The 18,925-nt window shown below is 52.3% G+C and overlaps 3 protein-coding genes and 1 non-coding gene across 8 annotated transcripts; 2 read left to right on the top strand and 2 right to left on the bottom strand.

Moving 5' to 3' along the window:
• Positions 1-1,725: 1,725 nt before the first annotated feature.
• On the bottom strand, positions 1,726-5,699 carry RPS3A (ribosomal protein S3A). Its single transcript, XM_061993594.1, has 6 exons — positions 5,591-5,699; positions 5,006-5,109; positions 3,527-3,714; positions 3,178-3,386; positions 2,477-2,586; positions 1,726-1,888 (listed from the first exon to the last, which is right to left on the bottom strand). Exons 1-6 carry the CDS (start codon positions 5,650-5,652, stop codon positions 1,767-1,769), a joined length of 795 nt encoding a protein of 264 aa, XP_061849578.1. The 5' UTR covers positions 5,653-5,699; the 3' UTR covers positions 1,726-1,766.
• LOC133625256 (small nucleolar RNA SNORD73) lies at positions 2,171-2,240 on the bottom strand. The gene has a single exon (XR_009818570.1). It is a non-coding gene; the product is annotated as a small nucleolar RNA SNORD73 (small nucleolar RNA).
• Positions 5,700-5,879: 180 nt separating the features above from the next.
• Positions 5,880-9,663, top strand: LOC133625189 (ribonuclease CL2-like). 5 transcript variants are annotated; one of them, XM_061993598.1, is made up of 3 exons: positions 5,880-5,941; positions 7,330-7,420; positions 9,189-9,663. In XM_061993598.1, exon 3 carries the CDS (start codon positions 9,195-9,197, stop codon positions 9,624-9,626), a length of 432 nt encoding a protein of 143 aa, XP_061849582.1. In that variant the 5' UTR covers positions 5,880-5,941; positions 7,330-7,420; positions 9,189-9,194; the 3' UTR covers positions 9,627-9,663. The 5 variants fall into 5 exon arrangements, with proteins under 5 accessions (XP_061849582.1, XP_061849583.1, XP_061849580.1 ...); XM_061993599.1 differs by lacking the exon at positions 5,880-5,941 and adding an exon at positions 5,991-6,057; XM_061993596.1 differs by lacking the exon at positions 5,880-5,941 and adding an exon at positions 5,993-6,265.
• A 5,366-nt stretch (positions 9,664-15,029) lies between these two features.
• MBOAT4 (membrane bound O-acyltransferase domain containing 4) lies at positions 15,030-17,073 on the top strand. The gene is made up of 3 exons (XM_010196280.2): positions 15,030-15,148; positions 15,696-15,911; positions 16,173-17,073. Exons 1-3 carry the CDS (start codon positions 15,030-15,032, stop codon positions 17,071-17,073), a joined length of 1,236 nt encoding a protein of 411 aa, XP_010194582.2.
• The last annotated feature ends 1,852 nt before the right edge of the window (positions 17,074-18,925 follow it).

Here is an 18,925-nt window from a genome sequence, read left to right as displayed (position 1 = left end):
AGCAGGCCCGTACTTACAACCCGATAAAAAACAGTTACCTGAATCATAGAACCAGGGCTCCCTCAACCTCATAGTAAAATAGCTTCTCCTTATGTTTAAGTGGAACTTTTTGTGTTCCAGATTATGTCAATTACCTCTAGTCCTGTCACTGGACACTACAGAAAAAAGTGCCACCCCGTCCTCCTGATATACACCTTTTAAAAATGTGTAGGTATTAATGAGATCCCCCTTCAGTCTCTTTTTCTCCAGGCTAAACAGCCCCAGTTCCCACAGCCTTTCCTCATATGAAAGATGCTCCAGTCCCCTGATCATCTTGGTGGCCCTGCGCTGGACTCTCTCCAGCACTTCCCTGTCCCTCTTGAGCTGAGGAGCCCAGAACTGGACACAGGACTCCAGATGAGGCCTCACCAGAGCAGAGTAGAGGGGGAGCAGAACCTCCCTCAACCTGCTGGCCACACTCTTGATGCATCCCAGGATGCCACTGGCCTTCTTGGCCACAAGGGCACATTGCTGGCTCATGGTTAGTTCGCTGCCCACCAGAACTCCCAGGTCCCTCTGCAGAGCTGCTCTCCAGCAGGTCGAAGTCATAAGCCATTTGAAGCATAATCCCTCATATTGAAATAGTCACTTGGAATCACACCATGAAATCACATCCCCTGCAGACTTCTAAATAAACTAGGAAACATTCTTTTCATTTTGCATATTTCTTGCTTCAAACCAGAATCACCAGCTAGGAAAAGGTGAAACCACCACCCTCCCCCGCCATCTCTATTGCAACAGTAACATTCCACTACTGAAACATTCATTCCTTGTCTCCAGTTCTTTCACAGTTCACTGTAAGAGCCACCACCACCTCCGTGATCTCTCCAAATCTGTCACTCTTCCATTTTGTTTTCAGACTTTATACAAACTTAACACCAATTTCATTGCAAAGTTGTTTCTTGCCCAATCCAAAATGAACAATGCTGATGGTGCAAAATACCCACCTGTTTTAGCCAGAAGAACACACTCTCCAGTTTTTAAGCCAGCAGAAGCTGAACAAGCAAGCAAAAAGACACTCCTGAATTACTCAGCAACTGACTTCAGTGTACCTTTCTTTTCAGAACACAGACCACTGTGTTTCCCCTGGTTAGCCCTCAGTTCTGAGAGGTTTAAAAACTACATATAAATCTGCTCCTCAGCATTTCTACATTGCTCAGAACTACCACCACTTTTATCAGCAAAATCAGAACCCAAGACCCTTTAACACTTTGGGACCATCAGAGACCAAATCCATCCCACAAGAAATCGTACCAAGCTGCCACCAGGAAGCTCAGACATACATGGTAATTCTGAAGTCACCTGGATAAATCCCAGACTTTCCCATAAGACAAGGCTGTGGTACATGAAGCTTCCCTGTGTGGCACCCATTTCCCACACGCTGCAGCTCCTTGCAGCGCCTGTCACTAGCACAGCCACCACTCACACCTACAGTGTCTCTGCTCTACAGAATTCTGGGTGTTACTGGGAGACAACAGACAGAATTTTGGGTGTTACACTTCCCTCTGTTCAGAAAGGACAATCCTCCTGCTGCCACTCGTCCCACATGGCCAAGTGGGAAAAAACAGCTCTCCAAGAAAGTATTTTCTTTGTTTAAAGCAAGGCAATATGTTTGCCTTATAAAAAAGCCCACCCTCATACCCAGTACTAACCCTGCCCAGCGGCAACACAGGCACCAAACAGTAGTTCCATACATTAAAACTTTTATTTTCCGTGCATTTTTAGTTTCAGACAGACTCTTGGACGGGCGGCTCGTATCCATCAGCTCGCTCTACTTTCGTGCCTGCCTCGTCCCCAGAAGGCTTCCCAGCACCACCACCTTCGCCATGCAGCTCCATCAGCTTGCCCACTGGAAACAAGAAGTATCACAAAGAATGAGAGATGCACCTGTTTGGACAGTTTTATGCTACCGAATCACTCATGGTATACCAGCTAAACCACGTGAACGACAACTGATGCAGGTATGATCAAGCTCAAGTTTGAAAAGCTCCCACAAGGAGATGCTGCTGCAGCAACTGACAGTCACACGACAACAAGCAGCAAAAGAAGTGCTACATAATCTAACTAAACATTACCTTCTTTAAAAAAATAAAAAGTTTAAAGTCAAGCACCTACTACTGCATTATATGGGAATGTCAGAAAATGGAAAAGTGGAATCACTCTGTGTCATCTGGGACCGAAACATTTTGTCATCATTCATTCCCAAGCCAAAGCCTTTACACATCCAGCAGCAGTTCCAAGGGCAAGAGTCCTAAAAGGCTCTGAAGTGAGCAATCACTGCTTGGCTCTCAAATCCGAAAGCCAAACATGGGACCAGAAAGAAAAGCCTTTTTACGACAGCTACTGGAGCTTAGGATGTTGCTTTAACACCTTTATCCACAAACAAATGCATTTTCAACTAAGGGCATCCCACGTCCTTTTGCTGTAACTGACTTACGTTCGAACTTGGGCTTCTTCAGCATCTTCACCTTGCGGACGTAGACATCGTGCAGCGGGTAGATGGACTGGCACGCCTTCTCTATGTCTTTGCCAATGCTGTCTGGGATCCTGGGAAATCAGAGAGCACATCAGTACGACGACATTAGAAATGGCCCCTGCTTCTTCGTCAGCAACGCAACCTTCAAAGAACGCTCGTATTATAGGCATACATATGCATGTAACATGCGTACGCACACATAATATTCGGCAGGAGGTTGCATCATCAGCATTACCTTTGCTCTCTGACAATTTCCCTGATCTTTAGCTTCTAGGATGTTTTCCTTGCAATGTGAAAAGGGATACGGTGCAAGCATGCTCATTTTGAGAGCACATCTGCGATCCAACTTTTGGAAGCAGACACTCACTTTGGAAAACTTCCTTCTATTAGAAGTTCCCACAACATTCACAGCCCCAGCTGATCAGAATGACAATTTTAGTCTGGAGAAACAGGAATCAAAAATCTCTGGAGAGCCTGATGGAAGTCAAATACAATGCAGAGGAAGTATTCCACAGCAACGGTTTTCACCATGAGAGGCAGCCTGCCTAGTCTGCCAAACAGCACAGGAAGCACGAGCATCCTCAGGTCCTCGGTAATGACTGACCAACAAACAGCTACTTAAACTGCAGAGGAGGGGAAAAAGAGAAACCCAGAGAGCTTACAGCTTATTGACAACTTCTTTCAGGTCATTGGTTTGAACCTCTCGGGTCATGATTTCCATCATCTTCTTGCGAATCTGCCGGACCTGCTGGTGCTGGGCGTAGGAGGTCTTGCGGATCTGGTTGTTGCGCTTCTTGGTGAAACCCACGCAGAAGAGGCGCAGCAGGTAACCATCCGTTGTTTTGACATCCACATGGGCTTCGATCATGGTCTGAAAGAGAGTCCTTCACCATCAGCACAGAGGACAGGCTCCCCAAAGCCACACGCCCCCAAGAGCGGCTGCCGATGCCATCCCATGTGCCTGCAGCCACTGCCACCCATCCACCCACGCCGGCCCCGCTCCTCACGCACCTGCCATTTTTTGACCATGGAGCACATTTTATCCCTGGTGAGGTCCATGCCGTGGAAGTTGGTCAGACAGTTTTTGCCCTGAACGTCCTCGGTTACCAGTTTAAATTTACGGAAGGCAACCTCATCGTTCTGCAGATCAGCCAGGCTCACCTCAAACACACGGCCCTTCAGCCCGTCAGAGGCAATTTCTGGTTTAGAAAGCAAATTAAAACACCTTTCACTAACATTAGAAAAACATTATTCAAATCAGACACCAAACTGCAATCCATCTTTTCCAACGGTGGGTGACTTGTGCCACCTGATGGAGGTGGACCTGCTTTGGCAAGGGGTTTTGGACTGTATAATCTCTAGAGGTCCCTTCCAACCCCTACCACTCTAGACTCCCATACCACTAGCTTCAAAGCTCTGAAGTTTATACTTCTCTTGAACAAGATTAAATCAACTCATAGAAACAAATCCTGTGTTTTGTTCACTTTGTGGGACTTTTTAAGATAATTGTATTGGACACTGGACACAAATGGCAGTGTACCACAGAGTCCAGCATGTAGAAAAGCAGCATTCCTTCTTTGAAGTGGAAAGGGTTACAACAAAGTGTCTGGAAATCATGAACAATAATGAAAACAAAATGCCTCAAGCAGACAAAAAACTGCAACAACCACCCAAGTAGTCATGTCACAGCTCTGCCTCTAACAATACACATTCTAACACTGCCTGAATCACACCTGGTTTACAGTGATCCTTATTTTACTTGTTTCACACACATACAGCTCAAGATAAGGACCACCTTTGTAAATTTAAGTGCAAGCAGAATAGCATAATTCAATTATGTAGCCATTCTACACAGTACCCTTCCAAGAGTACTGTTATCTGTACTCAGATCATCCTGTACTCTGAACATTGGCCTTCTTTTCCTAAGGTGTGCCACATGACATCAAAACTTCTTCCCTTTCAGCGAGACACGTGCTCATGCTCCCATCAAGTTAGTAACTCTCTCAACAGAGAGGTCTCTTTACTTACAACCTTCAACTGTCAGTCCCAGAATTCTAACACAATGATCTCATTTTATGATCCTATTATGACAGAGATCTCTTGTAACACTGTCTCCATGTCTCTGCCATCATCGGAGCGACTTCTTAACTTCTTAACTCATCACATCACCACAGTGGCTCATTAGCAACTCCAGGTACATTCTTCAATAGCATATCCATGATATGGCTCTCTTACAGAAACAAGGACCACCCCTTAGTAACATCCCTGCAACTAAGCTCCCTTTGATAAGCAATGCTGTCAACTCAAATGAAGCAAATAAATTTGAGACACCTATCTTAACAAAAAAAACCCAACACAACCACCCCCAAACTTGCACATTAACATTATGAGCAAAATCTACTTGTCGGTAGTTCTTCAAACAAGTCTCATTTGGAGCCAGCAGACAGAACAACTACACCTCCCTCTACCACACAATCCCCCAGTACTCACTAGTTCCTTGAGTCCTGGTGACAAGTGTTTTCCCGATGTTTCGGATATTAAACATTGCTGGTGCCTTGACATCGTACCAGTCCTTTTTGGAGAAAGGGTCAACCCTTAATTTAAATAAAACAGAAAAGACGTTTCAGCGATTTTTCCTCATATTAAAGCAGGCTGAAGGCAGGTCCTCCTCCTCTTTTGCTCTGCGAAACGGATCATCACTTAACGCGATCATCGTGTTCAAGGCAAACAGGCTGGTAAGCGTGTTAACACAGGCAGCACTACCCCCTCCTATGGGGTAGCACCCATTTCAACTTACGTCAGAAAAATGGAAACCAACTGCTGAAACACGATGAGATTAAGACGACAAAGAATCCACCCAGCGCCTCGAGAGCCTCCGCTGCCTCCCGTCCCGGCCTCTCTGCCCCCACCTCGCCGCCACGCAGCTCGCCCCGCGCCCGGATGCCGCCATGACAGCAGCGGCCCGCCGCTCGGCCGCTGTCGGCACCATCCGCCCCACATCAACGCCATCCTGCGGCCGCCGCGCCCCGCCCGGCGCCCCGCAGCCCCGTCTCCCCCTCTCTCAGTCGCCCTTACACTTTCTTCTTGGCGCCTTTCTTGCCGCCCTTGGTGAGGCGCTTGTTCTTGCCGACCGCCATGGTCCCGCCCCGCCGACGAAAAGGCCGGAAAGCGCCGCTCACGCGAGATTATACGAGAGTGGGGCTCGCGCGAGACCTGCGGGCGGCGGCCGCACTCTCGCGACAGCAGGGTGTCCTCCCGCCGCTGCGGGAAGAAGGGGCGGCGTCCCGCGTCCGAGCGTCCCCGAGCGCGCCAGCAGCCGCCCGCGGCCCTCAGAGCGCCTTTCGGGGGCCCTGCGCCGCGCGCCCCGCGGCCGCACGCGCCGCCCTGCGGCCCCGAGCGGGACACGCGCGGCGCCGCACAGCGGAGGTGCGGGAGCGGGGCTGGCGCCGGCCGGCGGCGCTGTGCGGCGGTGGGGGCGGCGGGCACGGCGGGCACGGCACGCTGCGGAGCAGGTGGCTGCCCTGGCCCTGCCGTGCAGACAGGTGCCCGCGGCGCGCGGGTTTTCGCCGGACGGGGGCTTTTCCTGCGGGGCGTGCCTCAGGCCGAGGACGGGCTGCGTTGCCAGGGCAGAGCCCGAGGGACGGTGGTCGCTCTCCAAGGGCTCAAGGGCTTGAGGAAGAACGGGAGCCCCTGAGCCCGCAGAGGCGCGGGCAGCCCTTCTGGACAGCGCCGGCCCACACCGCGGGGAAGGTGGGGAACGACGGGGAGCTGCCGCTCGGGCAGCCCCAGGGGCTGGGGCCTATTGCTCCGCTCCCCTCTGCAGCGGGGTGCGGAGCCCGCCTTCGGCCACGCTGTCCTCCCCGAGCCGCACACGCAGCCCTCAGCCTGTCGCTCCGACGCGTCGCCTGTCGTGTGCGCTCGCCTGGGCAGGCGCAGCCCTCACGCGATACGTCCCCACCGCGCTCCCCAGCAACACAGCCCCAGCAGGTCGCGGCAGCCCGACCCTCCTCCTGCCTCCTCCCTCTGGGTAGGGCTGACCCGTGTAGGCAGGGGTGCGAGACAGAGATGCTGTGCCTGGGCCAGTGCCGGGCAGTTGGAGCTCCCCTGAGACCTTAAGAAGGGATCACAGGTTGCAGCTCACCAACAAACCTTACAGCAACCTCTGGCAAGGATGCCTGAGGGTCCCCCAGGTAGGGCAGGCTTTAGCACATGTACCTGCTTCATGCCAGCTAGAGACAGTGCTGGGACACAGGTTGATGTGGACACTTGCCAGGTGTCCAGGCTTGGTGGAGGTGGGCACCATCTTCCCATCCACACGGGCTCAGTGGAAGGCAAGGTGTGTCCAGGGATGGAAATTGCACACAAAGGGTTAAAAGTACCATTGTGCAGGCTTGGGAAGTGGAAGCCTGAGAGATCAGCATGAGGAGCAGCCCTGGGAGGAAGCCTTGTGGAGGCAAGGTGGTCCTGAAATCATGGGATCAAGCAGAAAAACAGCTTCAAAACAGCCTCAGCAGTGCCACAGTGCCCAGAGTGAGAGAATTGCTTCATCAACCATGAAATTGGTATTAAAGTTAACACCCTTTTAATACCCCTAGATATAATAATGAAAAGAAAGAGGTCGATGCTGAACATAGATGACTATGTTCTTCAGCTCCCCACCCAAATCATGCTAAGTGTCACCACAGGGAGGGGGCAGAGAGTTCGGGGTATGAAAGTCCCCAGGGAGAGGGAGATAGAGGGGTTTTGGGTTTGGGTTTTTTTTTTTTTTTTAGATTTTTAACCTTTTGAGTACTTTTGTTCTGCTTCTTCTCAAGTTGACTTAGACGCAGCAGGGAGAGAGAGATTGAAGACCCAGACAAGACAGCCATACTCCTGTTCCTGCACCAAGACAGGGACATCTGCTTGGTAAGAATTGTGCGTTTTCACTCTGTGATGAGGAATTCTCTGGGATAAGTACTGCTGGCAGTGTCATCAAATATGAGTGCTACTGCAGTAAGTGTATTTACCAGTGGCAGTCTTAAATCTGTTATATCTGTTGCTGTAATAGAATCATACAATCGTCTCATCTGGAAGAGACCTTTAAGATCATCAAGTCCAGCCTTTATCCCAGCCCTATCAACCACTAGACCATTTCCCTAAGTGCAACATTCACCCGTCTCTTAAACACCTTCAGGGACGGTTGCTCATAAACTAAATTCCAACCCTTGACTTTGTGAAACTGCTTTCAGTGAGTCTGAGTCTTACACTTCATGCATGAGATAGTGATGAGAGCCCCCATCCTGCTTACCCGCCCAGCAGGAGCAGAGGATTCTCAGGGACTCAGCAAGGGGCCTGCACTGATTTTCCATGTCTGCAAGGTTTGGCCAGGTGCCTGAGCTGTTCCCACTGCAAGGAAGGGTATCACTGAGGAGGATTTCTTGAGAGGCCAACAGAGCCATAGAGATGCGACCACAGCCCAGGGCAGAGCGCTGTCCACTTTTGTCGTGGCCACGCTTTTCCAGACCTTTTGGGGAAGGTGGTACCCAGGACTGAGCTTGCCCCAGCTGAAGGACATGATGAGCCTGTGATAGACAAGGGGAAGTGCTATGCTGTACCTGGGGACAAGTAGGTCAGGTCTGAAGGTGACACACAGTGTCTCATCAGCCCACTACCCTAGCACTGAGGCCCACTCATGGAGCATCAGCATCCAGTGTCATTGTCTTCCCTGACAAACTCAAGGTCAAACTTGGTTGCTACTGCAGAAGAAGTGAGGCACAATGCATCCTGGCACTCCTCGGGCTTGCCTGCAAGAGGGCATGGGGAGAAGGGACAAACAGCTACTGGAGCAGTGCAGGGAAGCTGTGGACATCCCACATTGTCCAAGAGGTGCAGGAGCATTTGTCAGCTGCCCCAGAGGTAGCTACTATCCTGCCATGCTACCAGAGGGGACCCAGATGTCCTGCCCGCCATGGCACACATGGCCCAGGCCAGAATGCATGGCCCAAGGAAACATGGGCAGGGGGCACCCGAGGAGATGTGGGCAGCCAGTCATGTCGTTCGTTAATGACTACCTAATGACCTTGGCAGGGAAGGGGCGGGGGGGAGCATGAGGGAGAATGGGGCCTCCTGGATGTCTGGCTCTCCCAACACATCTGCTGGACTTTGCTCTTTGTCCTGCCCCTCCTCCTGGATCCTTGCCCATTGGGCTCACCTGGGGCCAGTATAAAAGAGGCACAGAGGAGTGGGAGGGATCCCGGAGATCCCCGAGACCAGAAGAGAAACTGAGGCATACACACAGGTGCAGGTGAGGGACGCGTGAGGGACCAGAGCATCTGCGGGAGGGGACTGTGAGGAACTGGGGCATCCAGAGGGGAAAGGAGTATATGTAGGGGACCCAGGTGGCTGAGTAGGGGGGAGGTCTATAGGGGACCCAGGGGTCCAGGGACTGTTCCATAGGGGATCCAGGCTTCTGGGGAATGCAGAACTGCAAAGGCCCCAGGTGACTGTGGGGTGTTGTGTAGGGGGATCCACAGGCATCTGAGAGGGGTTGGGGGACACGCCCATCCATTTGGAAGGGATTTGTAAGGAACCCGGGTGTCTGGGAAGCGGAATTTGTAGACGAATGGAGTGTTCGGGGTGGGGTTTACACCTGGGCTCCCACAAGTCCGGACGGCCCTGACGCCGCTTTCCGCAGGTGGCCATGGCGGGCTGGGCCCTGTACGCGGCGCTGGTGCTGGCAGCTCTGTCGGGGGCGCTGGGCGAGAGCCGCTACGAGAAGTTCCTGCGGCAGCACGTGGACTACCCGCGGACGCCGGTGCTCGCCGCGCACCGCTACTGCGAGAACATGCTGGCGCGGCGCGGGGTGACGGCGCCGGGGCGGCCCTGCAAGCCCTCCAACACGTTCGTGCACGCGTCGCCGGAGGAGCTGTCGGGGGCGTGCTCGGCGGCGGCGGACGCGGCGGGGCTGCACAGCACGGCGGCGGCGCTGCCGCTCACGGCCTGCCGCCTGCGCGGCGGCGACACGCGCCAGCCCTGCGCCTACCGCGCGCGCCAGCTGCAGCACCACGTGCGCGTGGCCTGCCGCGACGGGCTGCCCGTGCACCTCGCGGGCACGCGCCCGCCCGCGCCCTGACGCGCCGCCGCGCCGCCAATAAAGGAGGTGCCACAGGCCTGGGCTTCTGCATCGGCTTCTGGGGACACCCTGCCAGCCCGCGCCCCTCTCTGGGTGCCCCCAACCCCAGCCGAGGTGGAACTGTGCCTCACAAACCCCTGGGATTTGCCAGCCTCCTGGATGTCCCATAGCCCCCAGGGCGCCTCCGACCCCTCCTGTGCCCCAGAGACTTCCCCTTTCCTGGGTACTCCACAACTCCCTCCCCTGGGTGCCCCTCAGGGTCCCCTTGATGAGCACCCAACTCTCTCCCCCAGATTCCCGACCCTGTGGGTGTCACGTTACTGTCCTGGGCTCCCTCACAGCTTTCCCACAGGGTCTCCAACTGCCCATGTGCCTCATAACCCCCTGAGTACCCACAGCTTCCCCCATGCCTGCCTCAAACCCTCATGTGCCCCACAGTCCCCTCTCTCACTGCCTCTGGGACCTGTGGATTTCACTAGGACACCATCTGGGACCTTTCTGGGGCTGAGGCTCCTCTTGACACCCCCATGGAACTGAGCAGTGGCTGTGGCCACATGCAACCCTGAACCACCACCCCATGCACACTGAACACACACAAACCCACAACTCACACAGACCATGCCCTGTGTGCACACACACATACCACTCACAGCACAACACATGCACACTGCGCACACACCCACTCCTACACACAACATACCCGCACAGCACAAGCACACACGACACACACAAGCGCACACACACACACTGCATGCACACACCTACAGAAACAAGTCTTTTCTTGAGTATGGATGGGATTTCATGTGTCTCAGCTTGTGGTTGTCACCTCTTGCCCTGTCTCTGGGCACCACTGAGAGGAGTGTGGCTGCCTTGTCTTCATTCCTCCCCACCAGTTCTCAGCACACTGATAAGCTTCCCCTGCCGAGTCTTCTCCAGGCTGAATGATCCCAACTCTCTCAGCCTTTACTCTCATCAGAGGTGCTCCAGTCCTTTCATCATTATCATTATCATCAACCGTTTGCTGGACTCTGTTCCCATCTCTCTTGTACTGGGGAGTCCATCCCTGGATCCAGCATTCCAGGTGTGCCTCAGTAGTGCTGAACAGAGGAGGAAGATCGCCTCCCTATGCCTGCTGGCAACACCACCTGCCTAACACAGCCCAGTAGGCTGGGGGTCCTCTTTGCCCTGGTCCCTGAGGACTCCGGTACCAGTGCTGACATCCAGGTGCTGCACTGCTACAGAAAGGCAGCCCGGATGCCCTCAGAAATTCTAGCAGAGGGAAAAAAAAGAAGCACAGCAAATGGTCTTCCTGATCCTTTTCAGTTGTTCTCTGCCCAAGATGTCTCATCCTTATGTGCCATGGGTGAAAAGGTGCTGCTTTTCTGGAATTCAGCAGAAAGGCACTTGGAGGGCCCACCCTGGCTGGTGAGCTCCAGCTCTCAGCCTTGCCCCTGTGAAGAGAGCTCTTCTCCCTGTACACTGGAGAGGAACTGGGGTCTTTCAAGGGCATTTGGGGCATTCCTGGCCTGACAACTTCCAGCAGGTTCACTTCTCCACCCTGATCCATCCTTGGCTATGGGAGGAGCTAGGTGGTATGACCTTCTCTAAGTATAGGGATTTGATCCCTGCTCTGTTTCTTTCTACTTTGATTCTTGAAGCCTTGGAGGAGGACTCCAGCCTCTCTGTTCTCTGGCAGCTCAGATGATCCTGAGAGAGAAATATATCACCAGTGTGATTTACCCTACGAGCCTTGCACTACAGGCTCTGAAGAGCATGAGAGAGGTGGCACCCATCCTGGGGAGATAATTCTGAGCAGCAGTCCCAGAGCAGTAATGCCACTTGTGGGATGCCCTGCACACTGAGACTGCCTGAGTGTGCTGGAAAATCTGTGTTGTTCCTGGCATCTCCCATTGCCTGCAGGGCACATCCCATCCCATTATTGTACCACTGGTTCACCTCTCTGTTGTGTTTTCCCCCAGGAAACAACTCCGCTTCTTCAGGAGTCATAAGTGTCTGTTCTCTGTGAAGGTAAAAGGTGAAAACACTCAGTCACAAGGGAATCAGGATCATCCTGACAGTGTTAGAACTTCAACTCTTTCTGGCAGCCAGTGGCAATAGGGATCATACTCAGGTACTTTACCTCTGAGGCAAAGCACCAGTTGATCAGTTGGCTTCATAAGGAGGATCTGAAAAACTGCAGCTGTTTCTGCCATCTCCAAAAGGGGGTGCCAGGACAACAACTAGTTCTCTGCCAGCTTGCATATCATGTGACATGGGGTGCAAGTGGAACAGCATACAGCCCTGGACCCTGGTACTGTGCATGGTCCTTGGAGCTGCATACCTCTTATCCCAGGAGCTCTGTGGTGAGGTTGAGGGGAACCAGCACAGGGGATGGTCTGCAGTGACATCAGTCCCTTTTCTAAGTGTCCCAAAACTTCAGGAAGATCCATCTCCATCTAACCTTGCTTTCAACATCAGAAGAGAAAAAAGGAGTTCCTCACAGGCTTCTGCCCTAAAAAGAAATCACCTCTTTTGCCGCCGCTGGCACCAAAAAGGGCACACGGTTGGCTCCTCACTAAAGTTCAGCTGATGTGTCTGAGCTCAGGAATTGCAAGGCCATAGTGCAGACAAAAACATCACTTGCAGAAATTTCACTTAATTGAATTAATTGCCAATTAAGAGACACTTTTAGTTACCAATCTGGGTATTGAGAAGCACAGAAGATACAAAAAAATACAGGAGAACTTATGGAAATGTGCTTCCTCCTCCTTGTCCAGGCATCACTTGACACCTCTGTGAGTGGGATCATGGCTGTTACGGAGACTTCTGCACTACCCTTAATCTCCTGGGATGTGGCCCTTTATCAGGGAGACAAAAAGGCTTTTGCCATGAGCAGCAGTGGGCCATTTCCAGGCAGCAGTCAGCAAATCTGTAATAGCAACAAGTAGGAAAAGCCATGGGGCTGGTGCCTGGAAATGAAGGAAGGATTTTTGCATTTTTGCATTTTAATGATCCATTGCACTAATTTCTTAATTCCTTTCTCATTTAGGTACCTTCATGTCTGGCCTGTCACAGCCAAAAGTAAAGCCCCAAGTTCTGTGGTTGCTTCTGCCTTCTAACAGCACAGAGAGACAGCAACTGCCACCTCTGTTTTGTGGGTGGAAGTTCAGTGGCTTTCCTGAGGTCACAGAGAAAGTCTGAGTTCAGGCCTCTCACACCCTATTTAATGGCCTCCCTTCCCATTTGGGTGCTTTTCTCCGGAGAAAGAAACCCTGTCAGTCTGGCCTTTTCTTTATAATCACCTTATTCTTTGCTTTCAGCTGTACGTCTTTCACATTGCAGTGTGTCCTGCACAGTGTGTGCAGCTCAGCATAGGCTGCATTACAATAGGCAACCAAACCATTCCCCAGTCAGCACTATATTCCACCAACAGAGCAACAATGAGTGTTCTGGATACTGGCCCAAAGCCAGTGTCCGAGTCATACCTGCTCATATGTCGTGCCTGGAGTTTGCTCTGGCAGCGGTCAGGCTGTTCCTCTCACCTGCTGTATTAATTCCTCAGCCAGGAACTGGGCTGTTGCTTGTGTAGTATGTGCCCAGGAAGCAAATAATGCTCGCTCACAGGCTTCACCATGGCTCACAGGCTTGCTCGAAGATGACACTTCTACCACCCAGCATCTGATGGTGTAAAATGAGAGGCATGAGCAGAGTGTTAACGTTTCCAGTGCTACCGTGGAAATTCATTTCTGCTTCTTGAAAAGGACTGGCATTTTCGCAGAACCATAGCAAGGAATTGCTTAAGCAGGCACTGCAAAAGCCTTCAAAAACATTTACTCTGTAAAGTCAATACTGGGCTCCATGGATTTGGCAGAATGAGTCCCGTGAAACCAGGCTGTTGCTGCATGCCATGCATGCCAAAAGTGACATGGAAAAAGCTTCTCTCCAATGCTATCGCTTGCTCTTTAAAATATACCCTGCACAAATACAGCAAAATACAGCTGGTTTCTCTGCAGCATTTGCTATATTTTTTTTTCTATGGGGTTTTGGTCTCCTGCCTTCCTAGAACCAAGTAACTCATCCAAACAACGTGGCAAGCTTTCCAACATCACAATAGCTTGTGAAAAGCTCGGTGAAGAGTAGATGCATTTATAAAAGTCAGACCTGATAAATTTTTTAAAATAAAATCACTTTTTTTAGTTGAGCACAGTTCTTTCTGCAAATTTATGCACCAATTTTGCTCTTTTTATTGAAGAACAGATGAATATTAATATTTTGAAGCACTCATCATAGAAAGGGGAGAACCTTACATATTCTGTCCTTCCAATATGTTATTTTTTTCTTCCAGAAGGAAATTCCAGGGTATTCCTGTGTGTGTTCACATGTCTAAAATAATGCAGATATCATTTGAGTTAAAAAAAAAATCCATGAGCTTTCCATTTCAAATTGTCTGTTTTTTTCTTAGCTGTATCTCACAAAGAAGAGCCAAGTCCTGTGTACTCATTTTCTTGGGTTTTCAAAATATATTTAACATGAAATAACTGCTGGTGACATTGTGAGAGCGATGGCAACTGGCTTCACATCACCCTAGAGATGACTCTTCAACTCACCTTTCAAGTCTGTCCCTGAAGGGGACCTTTTGCTTTCTCATATAGCACATTTTCAAATGAATGTGCAGTTTTAACAGTTTAAATGCAATGAGTAATTTCTACCATCGCAAGTACCTCTGAGTCTAACACTTTTCAAATTTCTTTATTTAATTGAAGAAATAAAATGATTGCAAAGAATAGAGCTATCCTTTTAACTCTGGTAAATGAAAAGGCCCTATAGCTTGATCCGAGAGAGGTGCAGCTGAGGGGGTTACCCTTCCTCATCATTGAGAAGTGGAAGAACCCATCCTCTCCTTTCTGTGACCAGGGGTTTGAATACTGGGAAAGTCCCACCACTACCCCATAACAAGTGATCTAAGAAAAGGCCAGGCCACAGCTTTTGGTGAAGGGCTGAACTGAGAGGAAGTAAAAAAGGAAGGATCAAGCCCTTGGGAGTACCCGGGGATTTTACTCTGAGGTCTATCCCAGCACAGCACCTGTGGCAGCTCAAAGAGGCTGTTATCTCGGCAGCTCACTCTCCCTGTCTTCTAAGTATGTGGTAATGGCCCAGGCGGCTCACAGAGCAAATAACCAAGCCCAACTTTTTCCACCTACACACAAACCTTGGGACAGAGGTGCTTGAAGGAGTCAGCACTGACAAATGCAGAAAACATCCTCCTCTTCCTGCAGATACCTCTGTTTCCCTGGCTCTGGTCTGGTTTTGTGAAGTCCTGCTACATATAAAGAGAAGACAGAGCAGCCTTTGTCTCAGTCCTTTCTCCAGGCATCGGAGGCAGTTGAAGCAGCAAGGTGCTCGATGTTCTGGGCAGACCTGCTTGCCCTTCTCCCTGCAGCCCCATACCAACTGGCGGCTTTCCCCTTCGCTGCTCTCTTCCACCACCTCTGTGCTTCAGGGCGCCTCTCTCTGACTGCCCGGTAGGTGGTCATCACCCCTGCTGCCAAGCTGAGGGCAAGTCATGCCTGGGGATGCCTTCTGGGGGCTCTCCTGGCCAGAGGTGCAGTGGGATGTGTGGTAGAAAGTTGCTGCTGACTCAGGTAGGGACATTTGTATAGCTTGGACGTGAGCTGTCTCCAGTCCTTGCTTTCTGCAGTGGGGACAGCTCAAGGTCGTTAAGGATGAAACAGCCAGACAAGGCACTCTGGTGTCGTGAGAAATGGGTTTAGGGGTGTACTAGGATGAGCACATTGGCAAGGGGGCTGGGCAGGTAGTGGGGACTGTCTCTGGTGTGACAGGATGGGGGCTGGGCAGGATCAGCAATATCTGTCCCAGCCCTGTCTCCCATTCTTGCTTGCAGCCATGGTGGCCCTGGGGATCCATCAGCCCCATGGCAGGCCAAGAGGCAAATTACAGGGGGGCTGTGGAAGTCACAGGATCCAGATGAAGCCCCACTTAACACCCTGGCAGAAGTTTCAAGCCCCATTTTTGCAAAAAGGCAGTCAAAGGGCATCTGCTCTCTTCTAGGTACATATTTCTCCTCGCTGGAGGATGTCTCCTTGCTGGCACAGCCATGGGCAGCTACACTGTGTTGCTCCTTATCCCTGCTGCTGGCTGCGTGCTCATCCTCCTCTCCGTCAGCCCAGCCCGTGCCCACACCTGGGTCTTCGCCCTACAGATGTCCTGGCAGACATTCTGCCACCTGTGTCTCTGCAGCCGGGAGCTGGGCCCAGAGGACACCAGGTAACATCCCAGCCCTGGCTTCTTCCTGCTCCTCCCCTCAGTGAGCTGAGGGCCCTCCCTGTCTGTAGGCATGGAAGGCCTCCAGGGCCACAGTGGCTCACTGTTCCAAAGCCATCAGTCTCCCCTAGGGCTCCGGCTGCATCCTGGGGTATGTGTGGGTGACTCTGCAGTGCTTGGGGCACGTGGGACAGCCTTGTGCCTGTGTCTCTAATGCTCCCTTGGAGGGACTCCCAGCAGTTTTCAGGTGCCTTCTCCTTCCAGGCCAGCCGTTGCCCTCTCTGCCATCATGCTGCTCACTCAGAAGGCGACGTCTCTGTCCCTGGACATCTACGAAGGGCTCGTGCCCCTCCAGCCAGACCAGGGGATTTTGCAGCGCGCTCTCCCCCTCTGCAGCTACCTGCTCTCTTTCCCAGCCCTCCTCGGAGGTCCCTTGTGCTCCTTCAGCAGGTTTCAGGCCCAGGCTGAGTCTTGCGGGGCTGCCCCTTACCCACTGAGGGCCGTGGGCTGGCGGTGCCTCTGTGTGCTGGCCCTGCAGGGGCTGCGCGTGGGGCTGGCAGCGGGGCTGGGCTGTACCAGCCTGGGCTGCCTGCCCCACATCTGGGCATGGGCGCTGCTCCTCAGGCTGGCCTACTATTTGCACTGGGTGCTGGATGAGGCCCTCCTCGAGGTGTCAGGCTTGGGGCCAGAGGCAGGCCAGGGAGACCTTTCCATCCACGACCTGTGGACGCTGGAGACAACGCACCGCCTGGCCGTCTTCACCCGGACCTGGAACAAGAGCACGTCCCGCTGGCTGAGGAGACTTGTCTTCCAGCGCTGCCCCACCCAGCCACTCTTAGCCACCTTTGCCTTCTCTGCCTGGTGGCATGGGCTCCGGCCTGGTCACATCTTTGGTTTCCTTTGCTGGGCAGTCATGGTGGAGGCTGACTACCGCATCCATCCCTTCCTCAGTGCCCAGGCCACTTCCCAGAGCAGGAAGCTCCTCTACCGTGGCACAACTTGGGTCTTCACGCAGCTCCTCGTCACCTACATCCTGGTGGCTGTAGAGACTGAAAGCTTCTCCAAGCTCTGCCTGCTCTGGGCTTCCTGCAACAGCATCCTTCCCGTCTTTTATGGCCTCATGCTGCTGCTTCTGCTGCTTGCCAAGAAGCCAAAGCAGAACTGAGCCTTGTCCTGGGCTAGCTTGTGCAGCTGGTGAGGCACATCCCTGCACACGTGAGCACTCAGGGTGAGAAGTGCTATTGGCCAGCAAGTTCATGTAACAGCATCTCCAGAGAAGTAGGTTGGCTTCTACTCCTGGGATATCTCCGAGCTTTGAGGGATGCTCTGAAACAGGGAGAAGTCATCCCACCAGTGGGCAAGAGGGCTTCTAACAGCACCGTCTGCCCTTTGTCTTGGGACTTTGGGTTTCGGCCTCATCTTACAGAGGAGCCGCATGACTTCCCCACCAAACTCATCTGTGCTACAGATGCACCAGTTGGCAACTTTGTCCAGCTCCTGAGAATCTGTCCTCCGTGGTGATAGCAGGCACTGGCAGAGTGCTACCTTGCCACTTTTCTTGTGAGCATGGACCACTGGGAGCCTGGGCACAGGGAAAGGGGCTGGCAGTTTGTCTGGAGGCAGCACAAGACAAGAAACACCTGTTTACCCACCCAGCAGTACTGCCAAGGTGAATAGGTCTGCAGTGTTCCTCCAGCAGTTGCTCCTCAGCACTGAAGCTCAAACTGTGGTCCTGACTAGACGTCTCCTGCAAGACCTGCTCCTATGCATGGTCCCCAGAGTGTAGGGTCAGCTGTGTCTCCTGCCACATGGGGAAGAGAGGTGACCCATCCCTCCACCATTCTTAGCAGAGGTTCCTGGGCATGGAGGCAAGAATGCCTGCTAGGAAAAGGGGGGCTATGGTGTGCTGAGGACAGCATAGATAAGGGGGAGTAAGCCAGCAAAGTCCTTGAACTCGGCTGTGGCTTTCAACTGAGGCTTAGGTGTTGCTTTCCTCACTAAGACACACAGCAGAAACCCTAATGCGCTTCTCCAGTTCACACATTGGCCTAGGACCCAAAAGGCTAGGACTGTTTGGGCTGAAAAAGCAGCACAAGATACCATAGGGGAAGGTATCGGGAAAGCATGGAGCTAAAAGTTTCTGTCTGTATGAGAGCAAGCAGCCACCCACCACATCTCAAAAGAATATAGCTGAAAATACTACAAGACTATTGTTGGCCTCTGGGCTGCTGGGCATGCTGCGGCAGGATACCAGAACCAGTCTCAAATGCCCAGACTCAAGAAAAAGCATTTTGATCAGGTTAATATCCCATGCTGTGCAAACCCTGTGCCAATACCTGTATCAGCATTTGTCACTAAACTGAAACTCTGCATGCAAAAGGGATCAAACTTTGTTTTATTTGGGTTGGGTGGATGTTTGGCTACTTCCCGAGTCCCTCTGTGTACCCCAAGGAAGCCTTGCAAGCCATTTGCCCCACCTATAATCTCCCTGTTGCCAGTACAGCTTGGATTTATCGCGGCCAGACTCTTGTCTCCTTCAGCGCTGTGCTGCAAAGCTGCCTCCAACTTATTCCCTATACCTATGCTTAGATAAACTGAGTCATCTGTTCATCTTATCTCTGAAAAACATGCTGAGCTCCTTCAGGCAGGTTTTCCAGCTGTTTCATCACTCTGCTGAGTGATGCGAGGCCACATCCACGTGAGACTACATGCAGCTAGCCAGGGTCAGACTTTCCAGGGCAATGGGTCCACAACAGTCCATGGGACAGTGGTTCCAAAGCCAGAAGGCTCCTGCAACCTGTATTGGAGGGAAGTGGACCCAAGAGTCAGACACGAGAAAGCCAGTGTATAAAAAAAAAAATCCCCCGACGGCCGCAGTTGGAGCCATCCCACATTCTTTCAGCAGGCAGGGACGTGCACGGTCTCCTGCCTAAGGGGATCAGGGGAAATTCATCACAAATGGGTGCCCAGCCAAGGAACCATCCCCTCCCATCAGCAGTATCCATAGCCAAATGGAT

This window comes from Colius striatus, chromosome 3 (assembly GCF_028858725.1).
Source record: "Colius striatus isolate bColStr4 chromosome 3, bColStr4.1.hap1, whole genome shotgun sequence".
Classification (NCBI taxonomy): Eukaryota; Metazoa; Chordata; class Aves; order Coliiformes; family Coliidae; genus Colius; species Colius striatus.
The sequence above is the reverse complement of the archived record's forward strand: the minus strand, read 5'-3'. Positions and strand labels throughout refer to the sequence as shown.